Source organism: Sparassis crispa (genome assembly GCF_003851025.1).
Source record: "Sparassis crispa DNA, contig_000000F, whole genome shotgun sequence".
In the NCBI taxonomy this organism is placed as follows: domain Eukaryota; kingdom Fungi; phylum Basidiomycota; class Agaricomycetes; order Polyporales; family Sparassidaceae; genus Sparassis; species Sparassis crispa.
Window position 1 is genome coordinate 3,537,725 of NW_020939747.1, and position 22,737 is coordinate 3,560,461.

Genomic DNA, 22,737 nt, shown 5'->3' on the forward strand with positions numbered 1-22,737 from the left:
ATTCAATAGAGACAACGGATCTTGTGGATCTCTCGGCGGTGGACGCAAGACGCAATCCGTCGGCCGGAACATTCACGCGTGTTCTGGCTGCTGGATCCTTTCCACCGTAGTTTCGAGTTGAGGGGGGCGGTCGGGGGGAACAATGCTCTTGCTCAAGACGGTGGTATTACGGTCTTGACGGTCTTTACAGTCTTAGGCAAGACACCCAAGACAGTTTGTAGTTTTGTTAATTCGGAACTGGGGGTGAACGTTTGAATGCTCACAGCAGTGAAGACTTCGGTCTTGTTGCCGTTACAGTAATATTGTGCCAAAGTATACGTTCGCCGAGTTCCTAGTTCGTTCGAATTTCCATTTTTGGATAGGCGTGCAGCAGACACTCCTGCAAATCTCGAGAAAGCAGCCTGACATACAGTCATGTCTAACAAACAGAAACTCGTACTTTCTATCATAGACTTTCTGAACCAGTCTATCCAGGATGGAACTGTCAAGCAGGACGACAAGGAAGGCCTCGAGGTTGCAAGTCAGTATAATGCAGCTCTTCCCGCCGTGGATGTGCTACTCATCTACCTCTAGTCCAGTGCATAGCGGAGGCATTTGAGGTCGATCCGGCAGACGAAGCACAGCGCACGCGGTTGACCGTGAAGCCTGCAACTCTTCCCTCTATCTTCGATGTCTTTTTGAAGACCCGCGACAAGCTTGCTTCCCCGACTTCCTCGACTGCTGTGCCCCCTTCGTCTACGCCTGCCGCGTCATCCTCCTCAGTAGCGGGATCGTCCGCGACTCCTTCCGCAGACGAGAAGGCAGCAGCAGAGAAGCACAAGGCTCAAGGAAACGCGCATATGTCGACCAAACAGTACGATGCCGCCGTGCGCTCGTATACCGCCGCGATCGGGCTGGATTCGACTAACGCTGTATATTATTCGAATCGCGCAGCTGCGTACTCGAGTATGGGTCAGCACAACGATGCAGTGCTAGACGCAGAGCGCGCGATTGAGGTCGATCCGTCATTCGTGAAGGCATATCACCGACTTGGGTACGTTATGACTGTCGCGTTTGTCCCAATTATCAAGATCTCACTATGTCGTGTCAAATGTCATACCTTACAGGCATGCGCACTATTCACTCTCAGATTTCAAGGCTGCTGCCGCAGCGTTCCGGCGCGGGCTCGAGCTGGACCCATCGAACGCGTCGCTGAAGTCTGGTCTTCAAAATGCGGAGACACGCATCACAAACGACGATGAAGATGTTGATGACGAGATGCCTCCGCTTGACCCTGTCCCACCTATTGGTGCTAGCGGCGAGCCAGGGGCAGGGCTCGGCAACATTGCGGATATGCTGCGAGGCCTAGGAGGCATGGGCGGCGGCGCTGGCGCTGGCGCGGGGGGAGGCGGAGGCATGCCCGATATGGCCAGTCTTCTGAGCAACCCGGCGATGATGCAGATGGCGCAGCAGATGATGCAGAATGGCGGTATCGACCGGCTCATGTCAAATCCTGCACTGGCCAACATGGTACGTGTTCATATACCCTCGTTCCGACCTCGGGTATGGCGCGGATACTGAGTGGTTTTCCTTGTCGTAGATGAACCGGGTGCAGTCGGGTAATATGCCATCAATGTCTGAACTCATGTCCGACCCTTCTCTGAGGGAGCTGTAAGAACCCGCACGTTTCTCCCCTTTGCTACATAACTCACGTTTCTCGTAGGGCAAGCCAGTTTGGAGGTGGTGGTGCGTAGCGATAGCTGTTATAACGCACCTTGAGGCTGGGACATATACTTTTGATTGCATGATGATGTGGTGACAATATAAATCACAGGTGAACTTGGAAGGAGAATAGAGGTTTGTATCGTTGATATGAGCGAGGGCATTGAGATTGTACAGAATGGGATGCGTATAAGGTGGCGCTAGTGTTACAGGACGTCGTACAGATCAAAATATTTGTCGTCAAATGTGACGCTCATAATTATATCAATGGCTTGAGTAAAGCTGGAAGGCTTCAGACACCTGGATGAAATTAACAATACCAAATATTAAACGACGTGAGATAGACGCAAGGAGACGTGCACATGATCACGCACCAACGTCCTGCATATGCTAAGCAGCATCTTGAAGGGTTGACGGGCTTCTGTGACCTGCACGATGCATACGCTATGGCCGCGGCTTCTTGTGTGGAGGAGCATCATGAATTTGCCGCGACCGTACAGGCGCCCCTCGTCGCTGCTGAGGCATAGGCCATTGCGATGATCCTGAGTGGAACGAAGCAACTTGTTCTGCCTGGTGGGGAGGCACAGGAGACAAATCGGTAGACATCTGTGCTCGCTGCCGTCTCTTGAAATGCTGTGACACCGTCGGGTTCTTCGCCAACGGTACGACCACGATTTCCCGTGACGTGTACTCGACTTCCACACCTGGTTCCGACGTAGCTTTCTCCTTAGGAAGCACAGCATCTTCTGCTTTTACTTTGGGTGGCGGCGGTGGACCAGGATCGTACTCTGGATTGTGCGGGAACCAGTTTAAGCTCGTAACGGGGTGGCACAAACGTCCTTGGACGACGTTAAACGTGTAGTAGACCGCTAGAGGCGGAGAGGCCATGTCCATCGCCATAGAGACCAGCTTGCGATAGAGCACAAATGCCGAATGACAGTCATTTGCCGCATCTATAAAAACCGAGGGTCAGCACCCAAGCACCAATCGCAAACGTGGCACGCACAGTCCTGTTGTAGCTGGCTCAGATCCACCTCCCAGTTACTGAGCCGCGCTTTGCCTTTGCTCAGCGTCAGCTCTTCGTAGGTCTCGCATAGCCTTGACAGACCGATCGGCGAGGCGTACCGCCCCTTCCAGCGGGGATTGTCGACTGAGCGTGCAAGTAAGGAGAGATCGACGCAGTTGCGCATGGTCACCGCAAAGTCAGCGTACAGCTTGCGACAGTCCCCTGCATCAGTCATCACTGGTCAGAAGACGGGCAGAAGGTAAGACCAGTAGGATCGACCTTGTATCCCAACACCCGTTTTCACATAATCCGCACTCTGCAGGACTTCGTGTAGTTTCTGGGGAAATGCTGAAGGTCGAGTTTAGCTTTACGACGATTACTGGTTCGCTGAGACTCCGATACACACCAGACATAGCACTCACTTGGATGAGCAACATCGTATCACTGTTTGCAAGCTGCACTAGTGCAACTGGGTTCTCCCGCCCTCCTTTCACAAACTTGGGCTTCCACTCCAAATCAAACCCGTACGGTCCAGGCGGCAGTCGCGAGATTTCATCGTCAGCGGTCTTCGCATCTCTGATGTAAACGACGCGACCATCGGGAGACTTTTTCTTCCAGTGGTAATGCGCGTACACAGGTTTAGGTTCAGGCGCAGCAGAATCAATTAACAAAGAGGGTAAATTGGAAGAGGCAATGCTGCTGTCAAGCGGTGGCAAGGTAGAGGGTGGTGTCATTTCTTCGAAATCCGAAGTGCCCACTGCTAGGATCTCGCCAAGGTCAAGGTATCTTTGCCTCTGTTCACTTTGCTCAGCGATAATAGAACTCGTAGATGAGTAGCGGAGATAATGTCTGAACCTCGCAGCTTTGTAGAAAACGTTGAGCCGTCCCCAACGCAGTGAGCAATACATGATACCAAATGGGCGCTTGATTTGCGACCGTATGCGCGCCACGTGATCTTGCTTCAGCACTTCGAACTAAGTAGTACATAGCACGCACATGCATGGCGCGCGGTATCAAGGCCTACAGCCAGCACTAAATTCCAACGACGGAAAAGAACATAACGTACACATGACTCAACAGTGCCAGTGGCGAAAGTCCACAACGGATCTACAAGCTACCCGTACCGACACAAGTGCTCTACTTTGAGCTAACTTGCTCCTCAAGCCAGTCCCACAAGTGTTCTCCAATGGCTTCGTCGTAGGCCTCCTTTCTGCAGATGCCTACTCGAGCATAGGGGATCAAAAACTATGCACAACTTCAGTATATACCAACGACGAGGATTCGAACACTACGCAAGAACAAACCTTGCCATTATGATTTACTGCCTCTGGCATTGTACCAGCATATAGCTGGGTGAGTGCGCCGAACTTTACGGGACGAAGCACAACATCCTAAGAAAACAGAGAGGACATGAATTATTTCCACGTACGATGAGTTAAGAGATGATTACGTACGGAAAGCTTCTGAATGAATGCATTGGTGTAGCGCTGCAAGTCTGTACGGATGTTACCTTCGAAATCACGCGGAATAAATGTGAGTAAGAGCGTCATCGACAATTATGCCAACGCGGAATAAACCTGGATCTAAGGCGATAGAAATGATGCCTTGGTCTGCGTAGCGCTTCGCGAATTGTCGTGACACTACTACGTTTGCCTGGTGATACCCATGTCAGTATCATAGGAATGCCTCGACCTCGGGGTATATGTTAATCGCACAAATTTACTCTGGAAGTAGAGCTCGCTCGTAGACAATTTTGACCTCGTAGGTCCGGGTAAGAACGTGTCAAAATCTATGGCGTATAGATATGCTCCTGATGACGACGTGTGGATTACACGGGTATGGTGGTCTGGTGAAGTCTCTTTCCCAGCGACAAGAGCAGGTATGAGGAGCTTCGTGAACAGATAGTGTCCTACAAAAATAATTAGTGAACAACTATGTAAATATGGGCGTGGATGTACGCATACCGATTACGTTGGTTCCAAACTGCATGTCGAACCCTTCAACAGTAAGGTAACTAGTGGGACACATCATGACACCCCTGTTCGAATAATTGGCCGTAAGCGGCTGCGACCTATCAAACGGTAACCAAAACTTACGCGTTGTTGAAGAGAACGTGTAATTCCTTCTCTTTGCTGCTCGTATATGCATGAGGGATTGCATGAAAATGCACAACTTTCGAATAAGACAAACCTCATGAATTCTGCGACGGCCTTGCGAACAGAGGCAAAGCTGGCCAGATCCAACTCTAAGAAGATGGCTTCCTTTCCAGAGAGCTCTTTCAGGTCCTTGATGGCGGCATCGGCTTTCTCTTTGCTCCGCGCGGCCAGATAGACCTTGGCATTGTGTTCCAGGAGTCTCTGCAGTCCTCCCAACTCAGTCACAACTCATAGTCGTCCAGCGAACGCTGGGCTTACCAATACGGTCTCCTTGCCAATTCCAGTATTCCCTCCTGAAATGCAGTTGTAAGCATACGACGTCCGGCTGAACATTCATAGCAGGACATACCAGTCACAATGATTACTTGCCCGGTGAGGTCAGGAATCTGATCTGTACTGAAGGTAGACTTAGGAGGGAAAGACTGCCGTAGGACAGTCACGGTATTGCTGAAGTTCAGCCGAGCATCGAGAGCAGAGAAGACACTACCCATTGTGCGCTATCAAACTGGCAGGATACGTCAAGCAGATAAGTTGAGGATCATGGCACACGCCGCGGCTACTATCGTACTTGTAGGGAATAAATTTATATCCGGGCGGTCTCAGGCGGTTTCGCGGCCTCCCATGCCGCATGATGATGTTGCACCGCGGCAACCCATGGTCGGTCGCAGTGAATCCAGTGATTTGCGCATTGATCCCGCCGAAGCCGGTAACTGGGCGCGGCACAGTGCTGTGGCCGTTGCAGATTGGTTGCAGATCATCCAAAAGACCTGCCAGTGGGTGCTGAGCGCTGACACGTCTTATTCTCGTTCGCACGTTTGGGAGGCGCACGCATGAGACTCGTTCTGCGGAAAAAGAAATCAGAGCGAAATCGGCGCGTTGAGCTCTTCATTCGTTCCTGAAAAGTTCTCATGTTTGGAGGTCGTTTGGTTACGGTTCGTTTAAGGACAGATGCCGTGATGCCGACGCGTGGCTCTCGCGTGGTTTATCCAGGAGACCTCGGTCACCGCCTACGTGCGCTGGTATTTTTCCTTGGCTGGAGCTAGTGTTGTTGGCAGAAGTCTGCCGTTCTGCCATCCTGTTCTGCCAAACCGGCAGTTGCTGGCAGTTGCCCAGCAGGCTTGGGCAGAACCTGGCAGAAGTGCCAGTCAAACTGGGGCTATAGTCAGCGGGAGAGACTTTAAGGCTTAAATTATCTCCTGTATTCAGTGTGAGCATGACACTGACACACAAATCTTCCGGTTGGTCCAACAAACGTCCAAGTTGGGAACATTTCCATGCTCCGAAAAATGGTCACCTGACATTTTAACCCTAACTTAGGAGATGAGAACGTAAAAATGGATGCAAATGAACTCAGTTTCGCTCATACAAAGCCCAAGAGTCTCAATCGACCAATTGTAAGCTTTCTAGTTTTCTGTCCAGTTGTATGTTGTCCTTCTATCACAGACTATGCAATTTATGAGCCAGGAGTTTCGCCAAGTTTTGCCACCTCTGGCAGTTGCCGTTCTGCCGGTTCTGCCGGCAGAACTCCCTGATTTAGTTCTGCCCCCGACACTAGCTGGAGCTGACGATGAGCTCCACTACATAGTATACGCCAAAATTCTCGCTGCTCCCCGACATATGACCACAACAAAATTTCTGCCATTTGCTAGTCTCTGTCCTGGCATACGTCTGCACCCGATCCCGCGTCCAGCCTGAGTGCATGAGCTCGGCACTGGCCCACTCCGGGCTGTTTCGCAGCTGTACTCAGGCCCATGTTAGAGAGGCTGCATAGGATGCTGCCTCTCTCGGCCTCACGAGGCTGGAGCATCGTATGTTTTCCGACCTGAAGGGCAAGCTGGTCCTCATCACTGGCTGCACGTAAGTACATCGCATACCACATCATATCTCGCCCACACCACATCTGGCGCAGCGGAGGCATCGGGCAGGCGACTGCACGTGCCTTTGCCCGCTCCGGCTGCTCAGTAGCAGTGCACTACCAGGCGGCATCCTCGCGCGCCAAAAAGGCAGACACGCTCCTCTCCGACCTCACCGTTGCCAGCTCCGACGCGCGGTTCGCCGCCTTCCAGGCAGACCTATCGAACTACGACGAGGCGCGCCGCCTCCATGTGGAGGTCATGCAGCAGATCGGGCACCCGGACATCCTCTTTGCGAACCACGGCATTGCGGGGCCTAAGATTGGCCCGCAGGGCGACATCAAGGACGTGCCCGTAGAGGTGTTCGAAGAGACGTGGCGGATGAACACCATCACGAGCTACGTGCTCGCGCAGCTCCGCGTGCCGCTCATGGAACCGCAGAAATATGGTCATGTCATTTTCATCCCTTTGCCCGAAATCCATGGTAATTCATGTCTATCATAATCAGTATCGCTGCAGGTAATTCTCTACATCAGGCACTCGTAGACTGACACAGACTCCTTCGACCCTCCTCGCGCAGGCACACAGTGGCGCGACACCGCACTGCGAGCACCGCGAGCATGACCACGGCGGCCATCGCCGCGCTTCGCTGCAGCCGCTGCAGGACACGCCGCAGTCGCCCTTTTTCCCACTCGTACTCGCACCGACGCCCGTGCACATGAAGAGCAGCAGTCGGAAGCCGGGGCATGACTCGCGTGGCGGGTCATGCGAGCATATCAGCGTGCAGCCCCTGGCGCCCACGAGCCGGCGGGCAAGCCAGCAGCAGGTGCGGGAGTGCGAGAGGGAACGGGAGCGGGAACGCGAGAGGGAACGCGATGCGGGGCTCAGCCCGCACCCATATGTGACGGCGCCGAGCTCGGGCAGGTACCGCGCGACTACGTACGGGCATTCGTCACCGGTGCCGCCGAACAGTGGTGCACCGCCGGTGAACGGGAACGGCACGGGGGCACGGAACACAAATGCGTCCGAGTCCTTTGTGTATGCGCAGACGCCGCAGGGCAAGGGCAAGGACTCGCGCGAGGACACAATGGCGGGGGCAAACCGCGTGGAGCCAAACGGCTTCGGCGTGCGGGCGCGCGGGATGAGCATGTACGACCGCGAGCACATGACGAAGGTCGGGGAGCAGGAGACAAATACTTCTTGCGACGTATATGGTAGTCAGTGGAAATGAAAATATTCGCGAGAATTTTGGCGTATACTTTATGTAGTGGAGCTCGTCGTCAGCGACGATGAGCTCGAGCCGACGCACGGTGAACACGATGTGCGGTACCTAAGGAAAAATACTAGCGCACGTAGGCGGTGACTGAGGTCTCCTGGTTGATCCACGTGAGAGCCACGTGTCGGCATCACGGCATCTGTCCTTAAACGAACCGTAACCAAACGACCTCCATACTCATGGAGTTCTGACGCCGCATCAGGAATATTAGTACTATCGTTACCCCAGTAATGCAATCACGATTGCATCTCTGTCACCGTTCCTTCAAATCGAGCCCATTTTCCTTCAAAACTTATCGGATCAAATATAAAACATATAAACTACCTTCTGTGTGACTCCCAATTTTTTTTCTGATGTTGTGCGACCCCGAGACCGAACACAGTGAAGAGACTCGTTTGCACGCAAGAGCGCCAAATCTGTCACAGATCGTCACGCTTGCCGACCTGCCGTACCTTTGTTCCCCCTACAGTCGGAGTTTAAAATGGCGCACTTCACTGTCACGCCTGAATCACTCCTGACTTGCAATTCACAGACTTTGCACCTTTCCCTCCGAGTTGGACCCCCCAGTTGCACGGCCAAGGTATTTGGGGTCATACACATCTACTGCTCATTTTTTGCTGATTTGTGGTGCAGCGGAATGCGTCAAAAGGACAAAATTGCACAACTAGACCAGATTGCAATACCCGGGTAACGATAGTAGTTCGACTCGAGACACTAGCCTGACACTAGCGGCCATCTTGACATGCCTTTTTCGAGAGGTTATCAGCCTGGTTCAGTTTCGATCACATGACTTACCGTACGCGACGCGTCTTTACGTGTGATAGCTTTGGCCCTCTTAGTATCACCAACCTAAGTCGAAAGGTGCAAAACGACCATATCAGGCTTCATCTCTGAGGCATGCCCAAGGCCAATAAAATGAAGTACTACGCAGTCAGAAACGGTCGAGAAGGTGCCAAAGTCTACACAACTTGGGAGGAAGTATGTCTTTTATACTCACTCGACCACTGTCCTACGCCATTACTAACGCGCGATGTTTTGTGTTTCAAGGCGAAGGAGAATGTGAGTAGTTCTGGTAACAGGGGGACACGATGAAATAATACGCGCTAGGTGTCGAGGTATCCTGGCGCTGTGCACAAAAGCTTCACAAGCCAGACCGAAGCCCAACGGTGGCTAAATGTGGCAGCTCCGCTGCAGAGGACTTGTATGTCTTGTTATTCATGGCGTGATACTGTCTGACCCATTCCGTAGATTTAGAAGGTCCCCCGAAGGACTGGACGCCGCCTCCTCCACAGGACCCTGCCGCCGGTCCGTCGCGACGATCAAAGTCCTTCAATGGACAGCCCAACCCAGGCACAGCGATGAATATTCCTGCGGATAGTTTCCTTGGGAATCTCCCTCCTGCTCTTCCCCAACAACCACCAGAACCGAAGGTAGCTCTATCGTCTGAACAGCGTGCGGTCTTGGACATGGTTCAGCAAGGAAGAAGCGTCTTCTTCACTGGGTCTGCTGGTGCGTCCTCAAAGAGTTTCATACAAGTGCTGATCGTGACAAATGAGAATTGTACACAATAAGGCACGGGGAAATCTGTGTTGCTCCGGGAGATCATCAAGTTTTGCACCGAGCATTCTGGTAAGCGACCAGCAGTAACCGCTGCAACGGGGATCGCCTCCGTGAACATTGGCGGGTGCACGCTTCACTCTTGGGCAGGCATTGGCTTGGGCAAGGAAGATGCCAAAGTTCTTGTGGGAAAACTCCTCGGCAAGCACAAGCAACTGCTGAAGAAGGATAAGGAGAAGGGCAGGCAGGCGGAAGACGACATGGACTGGTACGACGAGACAGGCACGGAGAAAAATTCATGGTCGGTGAATCGCTGGCGTGAGGTCAAGACACTTATCATCGACGAAAGTAAGTTACCTCCACATGTTGATGCCTTGAAGTCCAGGTGTCAGACCTCACCACCTCTGACTAGTATCTATGATTGACGGAAATCTGTTCGATAAACTTGTAAGCAAACCTGGGTGTTTCCAATCTCGTCCAGGTTACTGAGTGGACGTGGGGGGCAGGAATACATCGCTCGCATCCTCCGACGAAACAAAGCTCCATTCGGAGGAATCCAGGTACGTAGCTGTCTTCCATTCCGTGGCATCTCTGCCTCACAGACGTCCAGCTTGTACTGTCTGGAGACTTCTGTCAGCTTCCGCCTGTACCGGATCGAATGAACGGCGTGTCCAAAGATATCAGATTTGCCTTCGACGCGCATTCCTGGGAGGATTGCGTTGGTCGACCAGTTATCCTGACGCATGTCTTCCGACAGAAAGACCAAGGTAAGGTGGCTCAATGACTGGCACAACTATTTCTCACATCATTGAAGCCTTCGTGGACATGCTCAACGAGATGCGATTCGGACGCCTCAGCCCAAAGACTATCACTGAATTCAGGAAGCTATCGCGAGATGTTGAATATGATGATGGCATCGAACCCACGGATCTGTACGTCCCAGTTGCACACCTTTGGCAATCGTTAATCAGCATTTGTCCAGCTTCCCAACTCGGCGAGAGGTCGACAATGCCAACGACTATCGCCTGGCCAATCTCAGCGATCCTCGCCATGAGTACAAGGCGAGAGATGTCCCAGGTTACGACGACAATAATGCCCCAATTTCTGAGAAGAAGATGGAGGCGATGTTGGATAGGCTGATTGCTCCCAAGGCCGTCACGCTGAAGGTCATCTTTCATCCTTTCGCACCCAATATTCAGTTAACCTACATTCGCAAACAGGTTGGTGCCCAAGTAATGCTGATCAAGGTAGTTCATGTCATTCTCTCACTTAAGGAACTCCTCAGTCTAACACATGTGCATCGTGCCAGAATCTCATTCAAGGTGAACTTGTCAACGGCTCTGTCGGGCGCGTCGTCGCATTCAGCAAGGTCAAGGACGCTATCAACGGGGGTGCGTTGGTTGCACACGACCAAGGCGTCAGTGGTGGTGGCAGCAGCCTACCAATTCCCGGTGGCAGCATGATGGCCGGCGGCAGCACGAGTAGCGGTGACAGAAACAAGGACCAAGGTAAGATCCCGGAGCACATCCTACTCTCCAACGACGTCTGGCCGGTCGTGAAGTTCCAGAAGGGGTTAATGGTCGTCTGCATCCCGACTGCGTTCGAGCAGACCAACGCCATCGGCACGATGGAAGCGATGAGGGAGCAGGTGCGACTTCTCGATCGCACGACTCTGCTCTCCCTCGAGTGTTGACGTGCGGTGGAAATTAGGTACCTCTCATCTTGGCGTGGGCCCTCAGCATACACAAGTCGCAGGGCCAAACGCTGGAGAGGGTCCGGGTAGACCTGGGACGTATTTTCGAGAAGGGTCAAGGTAAGCGTGATCCCATATCAGAATCAGACGTCACGTTTCACCCATTCAAGCATACGTCGCTCTCTCCCGAGCTACAAGCATGCAAGCACTGCAAGTATTGAAGTTTGACCCGGGAAAGTGGGTGTTCTTGCCTGTCATATATCTCGTCACTTGAGATTGATGTCCACTTTCCAGGGTCATGGCTCACCCTCGCGTGCTCGAGTGGACGAGGCAGGTCACCGCGAAGCGCGGTGTAATCGAAGATGATATGGAATTTGAGACTAATCTTGATGACGATCTGGAATTTTGGGCAGACTATCTGTAAGCTGTTGCAGCCACGAGTTTTCTTGTAATATTTACGTCCTCCAATTCATCGTGCTAAAACTTGGAATTACACTACAAGACCTAGGTTATTATATTCCAACGTAACAGTCAAGAAACATACAGTGCCTACGACGAAAACATGCGGAAAGAAACGGGCGACAATCACAGCTAGACTCAGCGATAAACGACACAATCATTCCAGGTGATTTGCTATGGATCTTGGGGCAGCTCGAGTGTATCATGATCGTCCGATTTTACAGCAGAAAGAACAGGAAGATCGGACCTCGAAGTTGTAGAGGAGGCAGTTATCAGAGTGGGAGGAGGTAGCGAAGAAGACATTGCACTCTCGAACGTCGCTGCCGAGGACGACGAAGCAGGTCTCTCCGGATCATCCTCGCGTGGCTCTGCAATATTGAATGTCGGAATGTCAGGCATCGTTCTCTCAAAGTTCTCGCGCGAGTCCATAATGGTGGAGGTACCCGTGGATGTCGATATCGAGGCGCTATCAGACCAAGGCGGAGGCAATGACGACGGAGCGGTGTCCTCTTCCTCATTCATGGAAGTGAGACTTGGAGGTGGGACGGACACGACAACCTCATCGTTGAACAAGAGTGCCGACCGTGCCGATAACGCGACGGCCTGCCGGACAGGCGGTAACAAAGGACCTGCACGTAGAGACGGGTGGATGCTGCCGGCCGGACGAGGAGGCAGCTGAGGTGTGAAATCTTCCGGCGGAACATCGTCGAACAGAGGCGGTAGTCGAGGGACAGATACAGATCGCACAGTCCAGGTTGATCGATCCTTCGGTGACGGCGGCGGAGGCATATTCGCAACTTTGGTGTGTGTCGAGCCATATGAGACTTGGGCGGGAGACTCGCCCAACGGTGCGGGTGGTAGCGGTGGGGAATCACTGAGTCGGAACAGTATTTGAGCATGTGTGATGAGGTCCTCCATAAGTGTGTCCTGACAAATCTTAGGTTAGCAAGGGGATCCAATGTTCAGATTGAGATAGTGTGTACCTTCCACGATTGTACATTGAGTAGATCTCCACCCTTCGGCATCTCGTCCTCGCCAAAGATGACAGCGCTGAACACGATAGCCAGGTTCTTGGCGTCCATCTTGTTCTTGTCAGAATGCGAAGCTACACGCGCAAGGTGCTCTACTATCATCTTGAGAGTGCCTTGATGTATCGCCGGCAGTCTTCGCATCTTTGATCGCAATAGCATGAAGTTATTGAATAGGTGCTCCTCTACAGAACCCACGTCAGTCTCGAGGCCGATGAGACAGTCCTAACTTTTTCCTCACCCATATCCTCGCTGTGTTGGATCCGATCCTGTAGGGAAAATTTGAAGACCGGCTCTGGTAACCCACGCAGATACAGCTAGATTCTGACATGAGTTTGACAGGTCCGTAATGACAGAAATTGAGCTTTACCTTAAGGAGGGACGAGACAGCGTATACGTCGTCTACAGTAGGATTAAACGAAAATAGAGCCTCGTTGCGCTCTATCTTGTGTTGGAGCTGTGTAATTATAGGATGAATGGTGATGCACAAACTCCAATCGAATTGCAGCGTACCTCTTGAACCGCTGCATGTCTGCCAGACACCTGTAAACGGAAGGCATGACCGATTAGAACGCTGGGAGATGAAACCACTACCCACTCGATAGATGCCTTCCGCCTCCAAACCTCTTTTCTCGATCTCTTTGATTGACATTCTCACAATCTTAGGAACTTCCCCTTCCGACAGATTCCTTGCCGTCGCATAGTCAACGAGAGAGACACCAAAGACAAGATCCTTGCATTCTCCAACGGCATAATTGTGGTAGTAAATCGGCTTCGGCGAAGCGGCCGCAATTAGTTGAGGAATGTGGGCGGCAATTATGGCATCATCTGTCTGAGACGATATTCTTTCAATACTCCGGCGACCATGTTCGCATATCTGAGACTGTGTCGCAGCCGTCGCACTGTAAAGTACGGGACTGGTGGGTTCCATCTCATCTTCGTAATATGGGCAAACGCACATCAGATTATCCGTATATCTCCAAAGCACAGACTTGACTGTCTCGGCGGATTCACGAACGAAGGATTTCAAGCTCTTCAAACAACGGTTTAATTATCGCGGGAGACATAATGCAATAATGACCTACAGTGTACCCGGCTTCCAAGAGCTTTATCCTGCGGAGGCGTAGTGTCTCTAACCAATGAACAGCTTTCCGATATTCCTTGTCTTAGAAAGTGAAGAGTTAAAAAATTTGTCTAAACATGCGGGGCTACAATAACGTGTAACTTACCGGCCTCATCGGCCTCCCTCTTGGCACGCACTGACCGCAACGCGTTGTCAGATCGACCCAGGGTCTCCTTCGCGTTACCTCCTTTATCTAAGAACGTAATCAGTTGATTCAACTGTCTCTTTCCTGCAAAAAAAGTGAATGTTGTCATAAGCAATAAGACTATCACACAGGGTAATGCACCTGAATGTGCCAGATCTTGTAGAGCCGTCGAAGTTGATGGAGAACGAGCTCTAGAGGATGCTGCACTTGTCGATGGTCGACGGTCAAGGGGACGAAGTGGCTGTGGAGCAGTAACAATAGGCCTAGTTGGTGGACCTTGGCTAGTCTTAGAGGGCGCGGAGGTGGTAGGTTTGAGTATAGCAGGTGCATTATGATGCTCAGGAGCAAATGTGGGGGACACAGGCGGAACTGCAGCTGCAGCATTCTTGAAATCCTATGTCCTCCGTCGACTCGGTGTCCATCTACCACAGAGAAAGTCTATGGACCTACCTCAACTTCCTGACACTTTTTCAAGTATGTACGCTTCAGTCGGGGCAAAGTACTTTCCGCGTAGTCTGTGTGAGCATTGACAGCATCTTTCAGGTCTTCTTTGATGCGTTTGCGGATGCGATCTTGAGTTTCCTGATCCAAGCAGTTCCATAGGAGTAGACAATTCCCGAAGGCATAGACGTACCCTCAATGCGGCCAATGGGTTGATAATGTCGGTGGTGATAGCGCCAAGGAAGGCCATGCGCGTATCAGCCTCTGCAGAAATGTTGATCTATCGATGTTCGCGGACGTATGTTGTCGCGTAGATTACGCACCTCGAGCTACATTGTCTCTGACCTCAACCCAAGCGGCTCTCGTGGTACTGAGTTCCACTCGACTGTCTAGGTGGGTATCGGTTATCTTGGCCTTCGTATGCAGCTTGAGCAGGGCTTCGACGCTAAACTGACGCGTGAACTTCCAAAGTGTTCAGCACACAAATGTACTCGATGGAAGCTCACTACGTCTCTTCTATCTTCTTCCTGCCATCGTGAGGTGAGGGTAAGCAATTTCTACAGCACTTACGGACGCACCGTTCTTGAAAAAAGGTCAAGTATGATTCAGTGAGGAATTTGAGGTGCAGATCGAACAGGACAATAGCGTCTTGCGGTGTGTCAAGGGATGACCTGGACGAGGGGGGATTGTCCTGCGACGAGGACATTGAGCAGAATGTATTGCGCGTAGACCAGTAATGTCAACGTAGTCGTGGCGCAGATCAGAGGAGCTCTGCGATGAATAAGGTCATCGACCTGTTCGACTTGGAGTTGTACATCCAATCACGTGGCTTGAAGCGCTCAGCGCTCAGCGGCGCTCATTATAAGTAATCCACCTCAGCGCAGCCGCCCTGTCGAGCTGGTTTATGTAGGTTCTCGATGAACATTTGCAAATGACAGCCTGAGCTCTCCATATGCATGCCAGTTGCATGCCTGCATTGACGTTCGGCGTTGATCTGCTTGGAGCGGTTCCTGACTCGGATGATAAGCCGGGCGCTAGTGTGATTGCGACGCGTGGTGAGTACTACTCGCTATATAAACATTCAGTTTGCGTGAATTATTCCCCCTCCGCTTCCTCATCTTCAAAGCCGGCAAGTTAGACGATACGCCATGGGAATTGTCCTGCAAGCTGGAAGTTCTCTGCTAACGCTGGTGGACACTTCTCAGGCCGTCTTAGGCCAGGGTCTGCTCGCTTGGTCAATTTTACCGCAGGACGAGACGCGGTACGCGTTCCATCTGCTTGCGTGGGATGCTTCTCTTTTCTCATATGTCTGAAGCGTGTTTTTGGGCACGCTCTTTATACCAGCATACGTTGCGACCATATCTGTCGTCGTCTTGTTCTTTCAGCTCGTGCTATGCTCATCCCCCGTCAAGAAGCTTCACGCGAGATTCACAAAGTCCCAACGGACATCGGAGGAGAATGACTGTACATCTGTTGAGCAGTCTGAATCATTCACCATCGCAAAACACGTACAACAATTGGGCGGTCCCATTATCTTTGGGTTTCAATGTGTCAGGTTACTCTCTTGTCTTGTGCTGCTTGGCCTGTCTGTCTTTGCCTCTACTTTCGAGGGAGACAGCCATTGGAGCTTAGGCTTTGTCTTTCCCCAGTGGCAGCAAAACATACTCTGTGGAACATACGTAAGTTCTTACCTAAGCCTTGAATGGCGCATCTAAGTGCCAGAACGACAGGCATATGCATCGCTACTGGCGGTGATATCAGTGTCGGCGAGACCTACCTTGAGCAGAGTCGTTGCACGACACCTCGCTACCGTTCTCCTCACTACTTGGGCAGTTTTTGTATACCGCGATGTGTGGCCCCTGGCGACATACACTTTGACTCCAGCTGATGTCGCAGAGGGAAGAATATTGTGGGCCAAGTTTTCTGTCCTGACCTTGGGTGCGGTGGCAGTTCCACTTCTCATGCCCCGCCAATATACCCCTGTGGATAGCATGGTGAGGATGCCCCACGTCGCATGAAGCAGCGTATTCAGGTAATGATGACAGGATCCAATGCCTGTGCCCAATCCTGAGCAAACTGCATCAATATTGTCCTTGATACTGTACACGTGGCTGGATCCGACCGTCTTTACTGCGTATCGCGTTCCTCATCTTCCATTGGAGCGACTCCCTCCTCTGGCTGACTACGACTACACAAGTAACTTGATTAAGAAGAGTTTCCCTGTGCGGTTTCCTATTCTCTCCATTCTATTACACTTGTCTTATAGTGTTCATCAAGCATCTTGATCCCTTCCAAGTAAAATCACGTAGACATATATTCTTTGGTTTGATGAGAATCTTTCGTAAGTTGTCTGGTACTTCGGAAAAAGACAAATTCACCGTATCGGACATCCAGGTATTGAATATTACGTCATGGCTACGATGCTGGGGCTGCGGGTATGTCTTCTCGAATGATCTGATCTTTCCCTTTTCTTATTAATTGCTTCAGGTTGTGGTAAGCTTCGCGAGTCCTCTCGGCATCAACCTCCTCCTCCGGTAGGATCTACCTTCTCAACATGACATCATATTCTCATGATAATCTGTAGCTATCTGGAGACTAATGGAGAGGGTGCTGTCGTTCGGTCTTGGGTGTGGATCTCCTGGCTCTTATTAGGACCGATAGTGAGCTCCATGCTCGTGCAATGGTACATCTTCATGGCGGTATGTGTACATGCTGACATTCCAGTTTCTGCGTTGACGTTTCTGTAACTTTAGACGAGAACGTTGGTCCGCGTCGAGGGTATTCTAACGTCGTTGGTTTTTGACCACTCCCTGCGCATCCGTGTGAAAGCTGAAGTTTCGGGCGCTTCGGGTGGCGGAGGTGCAGGTGAGACCACGGCAGTGGCTACTCCGGATAACGGGTCCATCGTAGGACCTAGCGAGTCCCGTGATACTCCAGGAAGTCCCGGCAGCAGCGAGGACGCAACCGTGCATTCGAGCTCTGATAGCGTTGACACAAACTCTGCTGTGGGGAAGCGTAATTCAAAAACCTCGTCCCACTCGGGCGACAGCAAGAAGACGGACGAAAAGCCTGCGTCTGAGAAAGGCGGTAATCTGGTCGGCAAGATCAATAACCTGGTGACCACCGATCTCAACAATGTCACTACCGGACGCGACTTCTTGCTCCTAGGTGAGTGCACGTGTTATCAGTGTTAGTCTTATTACATGACATCACAAACCCAGTGGTGGAGATCCCGCTGCAGGTCGTTCTCTGTGTTTGGTTCCTTTACTCGCTTCTTGGCTGGAGGTATGTCCTTCACTGGTTATTATACCTATAAACCACGAGCGGTCATGCAGCGCCTTGTGCGGAATGATCGTTATGGTCATTTGCTTCCCTCTTCCGGGATACCTCGCAATCCTCATACAAAAAGTGCAGGCGGAGAAAATGAAAAAGGTTGGAGCTCTTCAGTGCCGAAGGGTTCACTATACTTATATGCCATACTCAGACTGATGCCCGGGTACAATCGGTCACCGAAAGTAAGTAAACGTCGTGGTGATATCCAGGTTCCCGGATTGAGGTTTGTTTCCAGCCATGAGTGTCATTCGTATGATCAAGCTCTTTGGATGGGAGCCCCGAGTTGTCGATCAGCTTCTTGAGAAACGTGATGATGAACTGCTATATCAGAAGAAGTCAAAGATTCTGGAGCTCTCTATTGGCATGCTGAAGTATATTTATTCTCTCCGTATTCATGCCGGTGTCTAATATCGTTCTGCAGTCACTTCATCCCGTTGTTGACCATGATGGTTACTTATGCCACTTTCGTGCGTCCCAAGTGTTTCACTATGTAACTATACTTACCGTTCATGCAGACCGTGATCATGAAACGAAATCTGAGCGGTGATACTGCATTGATATCCTATTCCATATGCGAGGAACTGATTTCATGCTAGCTTCCATTGTGTTCTCATCTATGACTGGTATGTTCTCTCATGATTTTCTCTCTGGACGACGCTCACTGATGACTCATAAACTAGTGTTCGAAATGTTGGCTAACCAACTGCATGCGATCTTTGGTATGCTCCCAGCCATGATCAGAGGTATGACGATCATATTGCTTTCTGCGTGTGTGATCTGACTGTCTTTATCTAATAGCCAAGGTTTCACTCGACCGTGTCAATGAATTTTTGTACAAGGCGCGTATGCACTTCCCCTCTTTGAACCTGTTCTCACACATTGCTCGCACAGACGGAACTCCTCGATCAATTCACTGAAAAGACCGGAGAGGAAGACACAGCTCTTGTCATCTCAAAGCCGGACGCAGGAGACATGATCGGTTTCCGCGACGCTGCGTTCACATGGTCGGCCGATAATGACGGCACTTTGACGCCGGGGCCGCGGAAGCGCAACTTTACGCTCCGTATCGAGGACGAGTTGCTTTTTAAGCGTGGCCGTATCAATCTTATCGTGGGACCTACAGGGTCTGGCAAGACGTCGTTGATAATGGCGTTGTTGGGTGAGTCAAACTTTGGTGACTGAATATCCACTGTTATGATTGACATGCGACTTGGCAGGCGAGATGCACTACATCCCTTCCGGGCCGGAATCGTTCTTTAACTTGCCTCGCTCGGGTGGGATTGCGTACGCTGCACAGGAGTCGTGGGTGCAAAACGAGACAATCCAGGTAGGCTAGGTGTGTTATCTCTATTCAACTGCGCCTTCTCATTCTATACGCCTAGGACAATATTATATTTGGGGCCCCATACGACGAGGAGCGTTACAACCAAGGTGCGTGACAGGATGACCACAGTTGATGTAGGTCTGACTGATAGATTTCATTAGTTATTGAACACTGTGGACTGAAGAGGGACTTGTCTCTGTTTGACGCTGGTGACAAGACTGAAGTTGGCGAGAAGGGTTTGACGCTCAGGTGTGTGGTAATACTATTCTGTACATGACTCACTTATTCACATCAATACTACAGTGGTGGTCAGAAAGTATGTCATTGCGAGAATGTGGCTTCCTGCTGCTAAATTCTGCTGTAGGCTCGTATCACACTCGCACGGGCGGTGTATTCCAATGCCGAAATCCTCCTACTCGACGATGTGCGTGTATCATTGTGCACGGTGAATTGTTCTCTGAGTGGTTTGTGCAGGTCTTGGCTGCTCTTGACGTGCATACCGCTCGATGGATCGTTGAGAAATGCTTTCAAGGCGACCTTATCCGAGGACGAACCGTCATCTTGGTCGTACGTGACCGCTCCTGATCTACATCTGATACCTTCCGAACTCCGCGCCTTCAGACTCACAATGTCTCGATGGCACGCCCAATTGCTGACTTCGTTGTCTCTTTGGGCACGGACGGCCGCATTCTCAGCCAAGGATCATTGTCTAAGGCACTCGAAGCGAATAAGAAGCTGTCTGCCGAGGTCGTTGAAGAAATTGAAGAAATTGAAAAGGCCGAGCACGAAGTTGATCAGCCGCCGAACCCAGATATTCCGGCGAACGCTGATGGAAAGCTGATCGTCGCAGAGGAAATCTCTGAAGGGCATGTCGAGTGGCCTGCGCGTGCGTTCTTTCCTTGAAACTTCAATGCAGGACGTTGCTTACGCATCTCAGTGAAAATGTTCTTCGCTAACCTTTCGGGTGGATACCATGTTCTATTCTGGTTCGCCCTTTTGGGCTCTCTGCTTTCTGCCAGCGTGCTCCACACCTTGCAAGCATGGTGGCTTGGGTATTGGGCACGACAATATGAAGATCACGATGCCTCGGACATTCATGTGTCATAGTGAGTGATTCCAACGCTTATGGCTTGGATCTCGCCTTACCGCTGTTTGTTGCAGTTATCTGTCGATGTACGCAGTGGTTCTACTCGGGCTTTTAGTCCTTTATTGTGCAGGTTATCTTGCTTATGTGTTTGGCACACTGAGAGCATCGCGGTCGGTTCATCAATTACTGGTCTCCTCCGTCCTTGGTACAACTTTGAGGTAAACAGCACTTCCTCCGTGATACCGCGTGCTCACAAACTGTCGAAGATGGCTCGATGTAACCCCCACATCTCGCATCATTGCCCGTTGCACAGAGGACATTCAGTCTGGTATGAGCAGTTTAAGCAGGTGATTGCGACAATCTGACGCCTTGGTGTTACAGTGGATGGAACTATTTCGGAATACTTCTGGTTCCTGCTCGATTTATCCTTCAGCATGGCCGTGAAGCTGGCTGCTGTGGTAATAATGTCCCCTATATTCATTATCCCGGGCGTTTTGATTGCACTCCTGGGTGGCCTTTGTGGCCAAATTTACATGAAGGCACAGTTGTCAGTGAAACGCGAGAAGAGTAATGCTCGTGCTCCAGTGCTAGGACACTTCGGCGCTGCCATCTCTGGCCTCAGTTAGTGTTCTTCACTTTTAAGCTCCAGTGTCCTCACGGGTACCCTCAGCTTCCATTCGTGCATACGGCGCCGAGGAGTCTTTCAAACTGGAATCTGCACGGCGTGTCAACCGTAACACCCGAGCTTCCAGGACGTTCTATAACCTCAACCGGTGAGAATATCCGCATGCGGACCGTTCGGTGTAGCTCATTCATGCTTAGATGGGTGTGCATCCGTATCGAATCTCTTGGAGCACTGTTCGCCGCCAGCTTGGCGACTTACTTGGTGTACGTCAGCAGAGCGGGTGCTTCCGCTACGGTATGTCTCTTGATCCTCGCCAAACCTCTTCTGACGCTGGGTGGTCTGGTCAGGGCTTCTCATTAAACATGGCTAGTGAGGTGCAATCAGTTGTTGCAAACTCCTTCACTACTCAGCTGCAGTTCAGTTAGTTTTAGTGACATGATCTTGTGGTGGGTCAGGATCTTCAACGACTTCGAAGTCAGCGGTAAGTAGCTTGATTTACTCACTGACACCTTTTACTGACTTGCCTGGGAATGTAGGCAACAGGTAAGCTTCAAATATATTATGTGTCGATGGTGACTACAATCGTGCACAGCTTGGAGCGCATTCAGCAGTACGTCATCATTGAGCAAGAATTGAAGGCTTCAGAACGCGGTATTCCCCCCGCGTATTGGCCCGCTAGCGGCGACCTCACAGTGGAGAACTTGTCCGCTCGTTACTCTCCGGTATGTCAAGTGTTGCATCTTGAGTCGCTGTTCTAACCGTCTTTGTCCTGACTGTAATTAGGATGGACCCCTCGTTCTGTATGAGATTTCGTTTGAAGTCAAATCAGGAGAACGCGTGGGCATCGGTGTGTGGCTGCGGCAAATGTCTAGATATGATGTTACTCACATATTTGGTAGTGGGACGAACGGGAAGCGGGAAGGTGAGTTGACTCGTGCATGATTGGACGTCTCGCTGCTACTAACAGTGTCGTCTCAGAGCTCCTTGACCCTGGCTCTGCTACGGTGCATCTTGACCGAAGGCAAGGTGTATTTCGACGGCATTCCTACCGATACAATCAATCTCGATGCGCTGCGGAGCCACATCACAATCATTCCCCAAGTGGTTTGTTTGTATGGCCTCATCGTCTTGTTCAAAGTCGGCTGATGCAGGTGTACCCTTCAGCCTGAACTCCTCAGTGGAACACTGCGCCAAAATCTGGATCCGTTTCAGATGCACGACGATGCTGTTCTCAATGACGCATTGCGTACTGCCGGGCTGTTCTCTGTGCAGAGCGACACCGACGATGATCGGATAACTTTAGACACTCAGATATCCAGTGCAGGAGGTAATCTGTCCGTCGGTCAAAGACAAATCTTGGCACTAGCTAGAGCCATTGTACGACAGAGCAAACTGCTGATCCTAGACGAAGGTTGGTAACAATGTCAATTCCGGGATGAGACCGACTGATGGCCTGTATTCTTGACAGCAACGTCCGCTATTGGTAAGATCAAGGAACCGTCATCTACCTTGGTGTTGGGTGATTGATAATTAAATTTAGATTATCACACTGATACTGTGATTCAAACGTCGCTGCGCAAGGAGCTGAGCAAAGATGTGACGCTCCTTACCATCGCGCACCGTCTGCAGACAATCATGGATGCAGACAAGATTGTGAGTGCAGAATCGTGAACCTTGCAGCAACTCTGATTCATATCGTCCTCAGATGGTACTTGATGCAGGTCACATTGTAAGTGAAATCTCACGATACTAGTTAGAAATGCTCAGCAGTCTCTGCAGGCTGAATTTGGAAAGCCGAGTGAGCTGCTGCAGAATGAGAAGGGCATGTTGCGAGCACTAGTAGATGAGAGCGGTGATAGAGATGCTCTGTACGCGATGGCCCAGGGCGCGGGTGCGTCGAGCGCAGATACCTAGTTTCATGCATACTGTA

The 22,737-nt window shown here is 51.1% G+C and overlaps 7 protein-coding genes across 7 annotated transcripts; 4 read left to right on the top strand and 3 right to left on the bottom strand.

Annotated features, from left to right (window-relative positions):
- Nucleotides 1-414: 414 nt before the first annotated feature.
- On the top strand, nt 415-1,733 carry SCP_0113200 (Small glutamine-rich tetratricopeptide repeat-containing protein; the record flags this gene model as incomplete). The annotated part of the gene is made up of 5 exons (XM_027753544.1): nt 415-520; nt 574-1,033; nt 1,107-1,509; nt 1,580-1,650; nt 1,703-1,733. The coding sequence occupies 5 exons, from the start codon at nt 415-417 to the stop codon at nt 1,731-1,733; spliced, it is 1,071 nt and encodes a 356-aa protein (XP_027609345.1).
- A 412-nt stretch (nt 1,734-2,145) lies between these two features.
- Nucleotides 2,146-3,441, bottom strand: SCP_0113210 (hypothetical protein; the record flags this gene model as incomplete). The annotated part of the gene is made up of 4 exons (XM_027753545.1): nt 2,146-2,654; nt 2,708-2,929; nt 2,987-3,055; nt 3,114-3,441. The coding sequence occupies 4 exons, from the start codon at nt 3,439-3,441 to the stop codon at nt 2,146-2,148; spliced, it is 1,128 nt and encodes a 375-aa protein (XP_027609346.1).
- A 403-nt stretch (nt 3,442-3,844) lies between these two features.
- Nucleotides 3,845-5,354, bottom strand: SCP_0113220 (Uncharacterized oxidoreductase; the record flags this gene model as incomplete). The annotated part of the gene is made up of 10 exons (XM_027753546.1): nt 3,845-3,952; nt 4,012-4,098; nt 4,162-4,217; nt 4,285-4,360; nt 4,423-4,616; nt 4,672-4,745; nt 4,804-4,839; nt 4,898-5,064; nt 5,122-5,156; nt 5,213-5,354. The coding sequence occupies 10 exons, from the start codon at nt 5,352-5,354 to the stop codon at nt 3,845-3,847; spliced, it is 975 nt and encodes a 324-aa protein (XP_027609347.1).
- A 1,319-nt stretch (nt 5,355-6,673) lies between these two features.
- SCP_0113230 (hypothetical protein) lies at nt 6,674-7,947 on the top strand (the record flags this gene model as incomplete). The annotated part of the gene is made up of 3 exons (XM_027753547.1): nt 6,674-6,720; nt 6,773-7,200; nt 7,253-7,947. 3 exons carry the CDS (start codon nt 6,674-6,676, stop codon nt 7,945-7,947), a joined length of 1,170 nt encoding a protein of 389 aa, XP_027609348.1.
- A 942-nt stretch (nt 7,948-8,889) lies between these two features.
- Nucleotides 8,890-11,666, top strand: SCP_0113240 (ATP-dependent DNA helicase PIF1; the record flags this gene model as incomplete). The annotated part of the gene is made up of 14 exons (XM_027753548.1): nt 8,890-8,970; nt 9,040-9,051; nt 9,100-9,193; nt 9,241-9,501; nt 9,565-9,897; nt 9,962-9,996; nt 10,056-10,109; nt 10,160-10,316; nt 10,364-10,481; nt 10,532-10,796; nt 10,859-11,197; nt 11,260-11,362; nt 11,413-11,479; nt 11,537-11,666. The coding sequence occupies 14 exons, from the start codon at nt 8,890-8,892 to the stop codon at nt 11,664-11,666; spliced, it is 2,049 nt and encodes a 682-aa protein (XP_027609349.1).
- Nucleotides 11,667-11,875: 209 nt separating this feature from the next.
- On the bottom strand, nt 11,876-15,144 carry SCP_0113250 (RhoGAP-domain-containing protein; the record flags this gene model as incomplete). Its single annotated transcript, XM_027753549.1, has 15 exons — nt 11,876-12,628; nt 12,685-12,914; nt 12,971-13,046; nt 13,100-13,186; nt 13,243-13,272; nt 13,328-13,631; nt 13,689-13,762; nt 13,815-13,894; nt 13,959-14,081; nt 14,139-14,391; nt 14,448-14,579; nt 14,632-14,702; nt 14,762-14,883; nt 14,945-14,965; nt 15,017-15,144. The coding sequence occupies 15 exons, from the start codon at nt 15,142-15,144 to the stop codon at nt 11,876-11,878; spliced, it is 2,484 nt and encodes an 827-aa protein (XP_027609350.1).
- Nucleotides 15,145-15,586: 442 nt separating this feature from the next.
- SCP_0113260 (ATP-binding cassette transporter abc4) lies at nt 15,587-22,721 on the top strand (the record flags this gene model as incomplete). Its single annotated transcript, XM_027753550.1, has 44 exons — nt 15,587-15,699; nt 15,754-16,117; nt 16,169-16,432; nt 16,484-16,660; nt 16,716-16,779; nt 16,833-16,873; nt 16,926-16,972; nt 17,023-17,137; nt 17,192-17,606; nt 17,660-17,723; nt 17,774-17,870; nt 17,923-17,953; nt 18,007-18,142; nt 18,193-18,238; nt 18,287-18,314; nt 18,368-18,394; nt 18,452-18,514; nt 18,570-18,610; nt 18,663-18,930; nt 18,989-19,098; nt 19,154-19,202; nt 19,257-19,344; nt 19,399-19,411; nt 19,460-19,519; nt 19,570-19,662; nt 19,717-19,981; nt 20,033-20,201; nt 20,257-20,400; nt 20,449-20,510; nt 20,564-20,803; nt 20,853-20,955; nt 21,005-21,101; nt 21,155-21,176; nt 21,229-21,288; nt 21,344-21,350; nt 21,400-21,529; nt 21,591-21,654; nt 21,707-21,729; nt 21,786-21,911; nt 21,972-22,218; nt 22,276-22,290; nt 22,348-22,460; nt 22,513-22,536; nt 22,587-22,721. 44 exons carry the CDS (start codon nt 15,587-15,589, stop codon nt 22,719-22,721), a joined length of 4,860 nt encoding a protein of 1,619 aa, XP_027609351.1.
- Between the last annotated feature and the right edge of the window lie 16 nt (nt 22,722-22,737).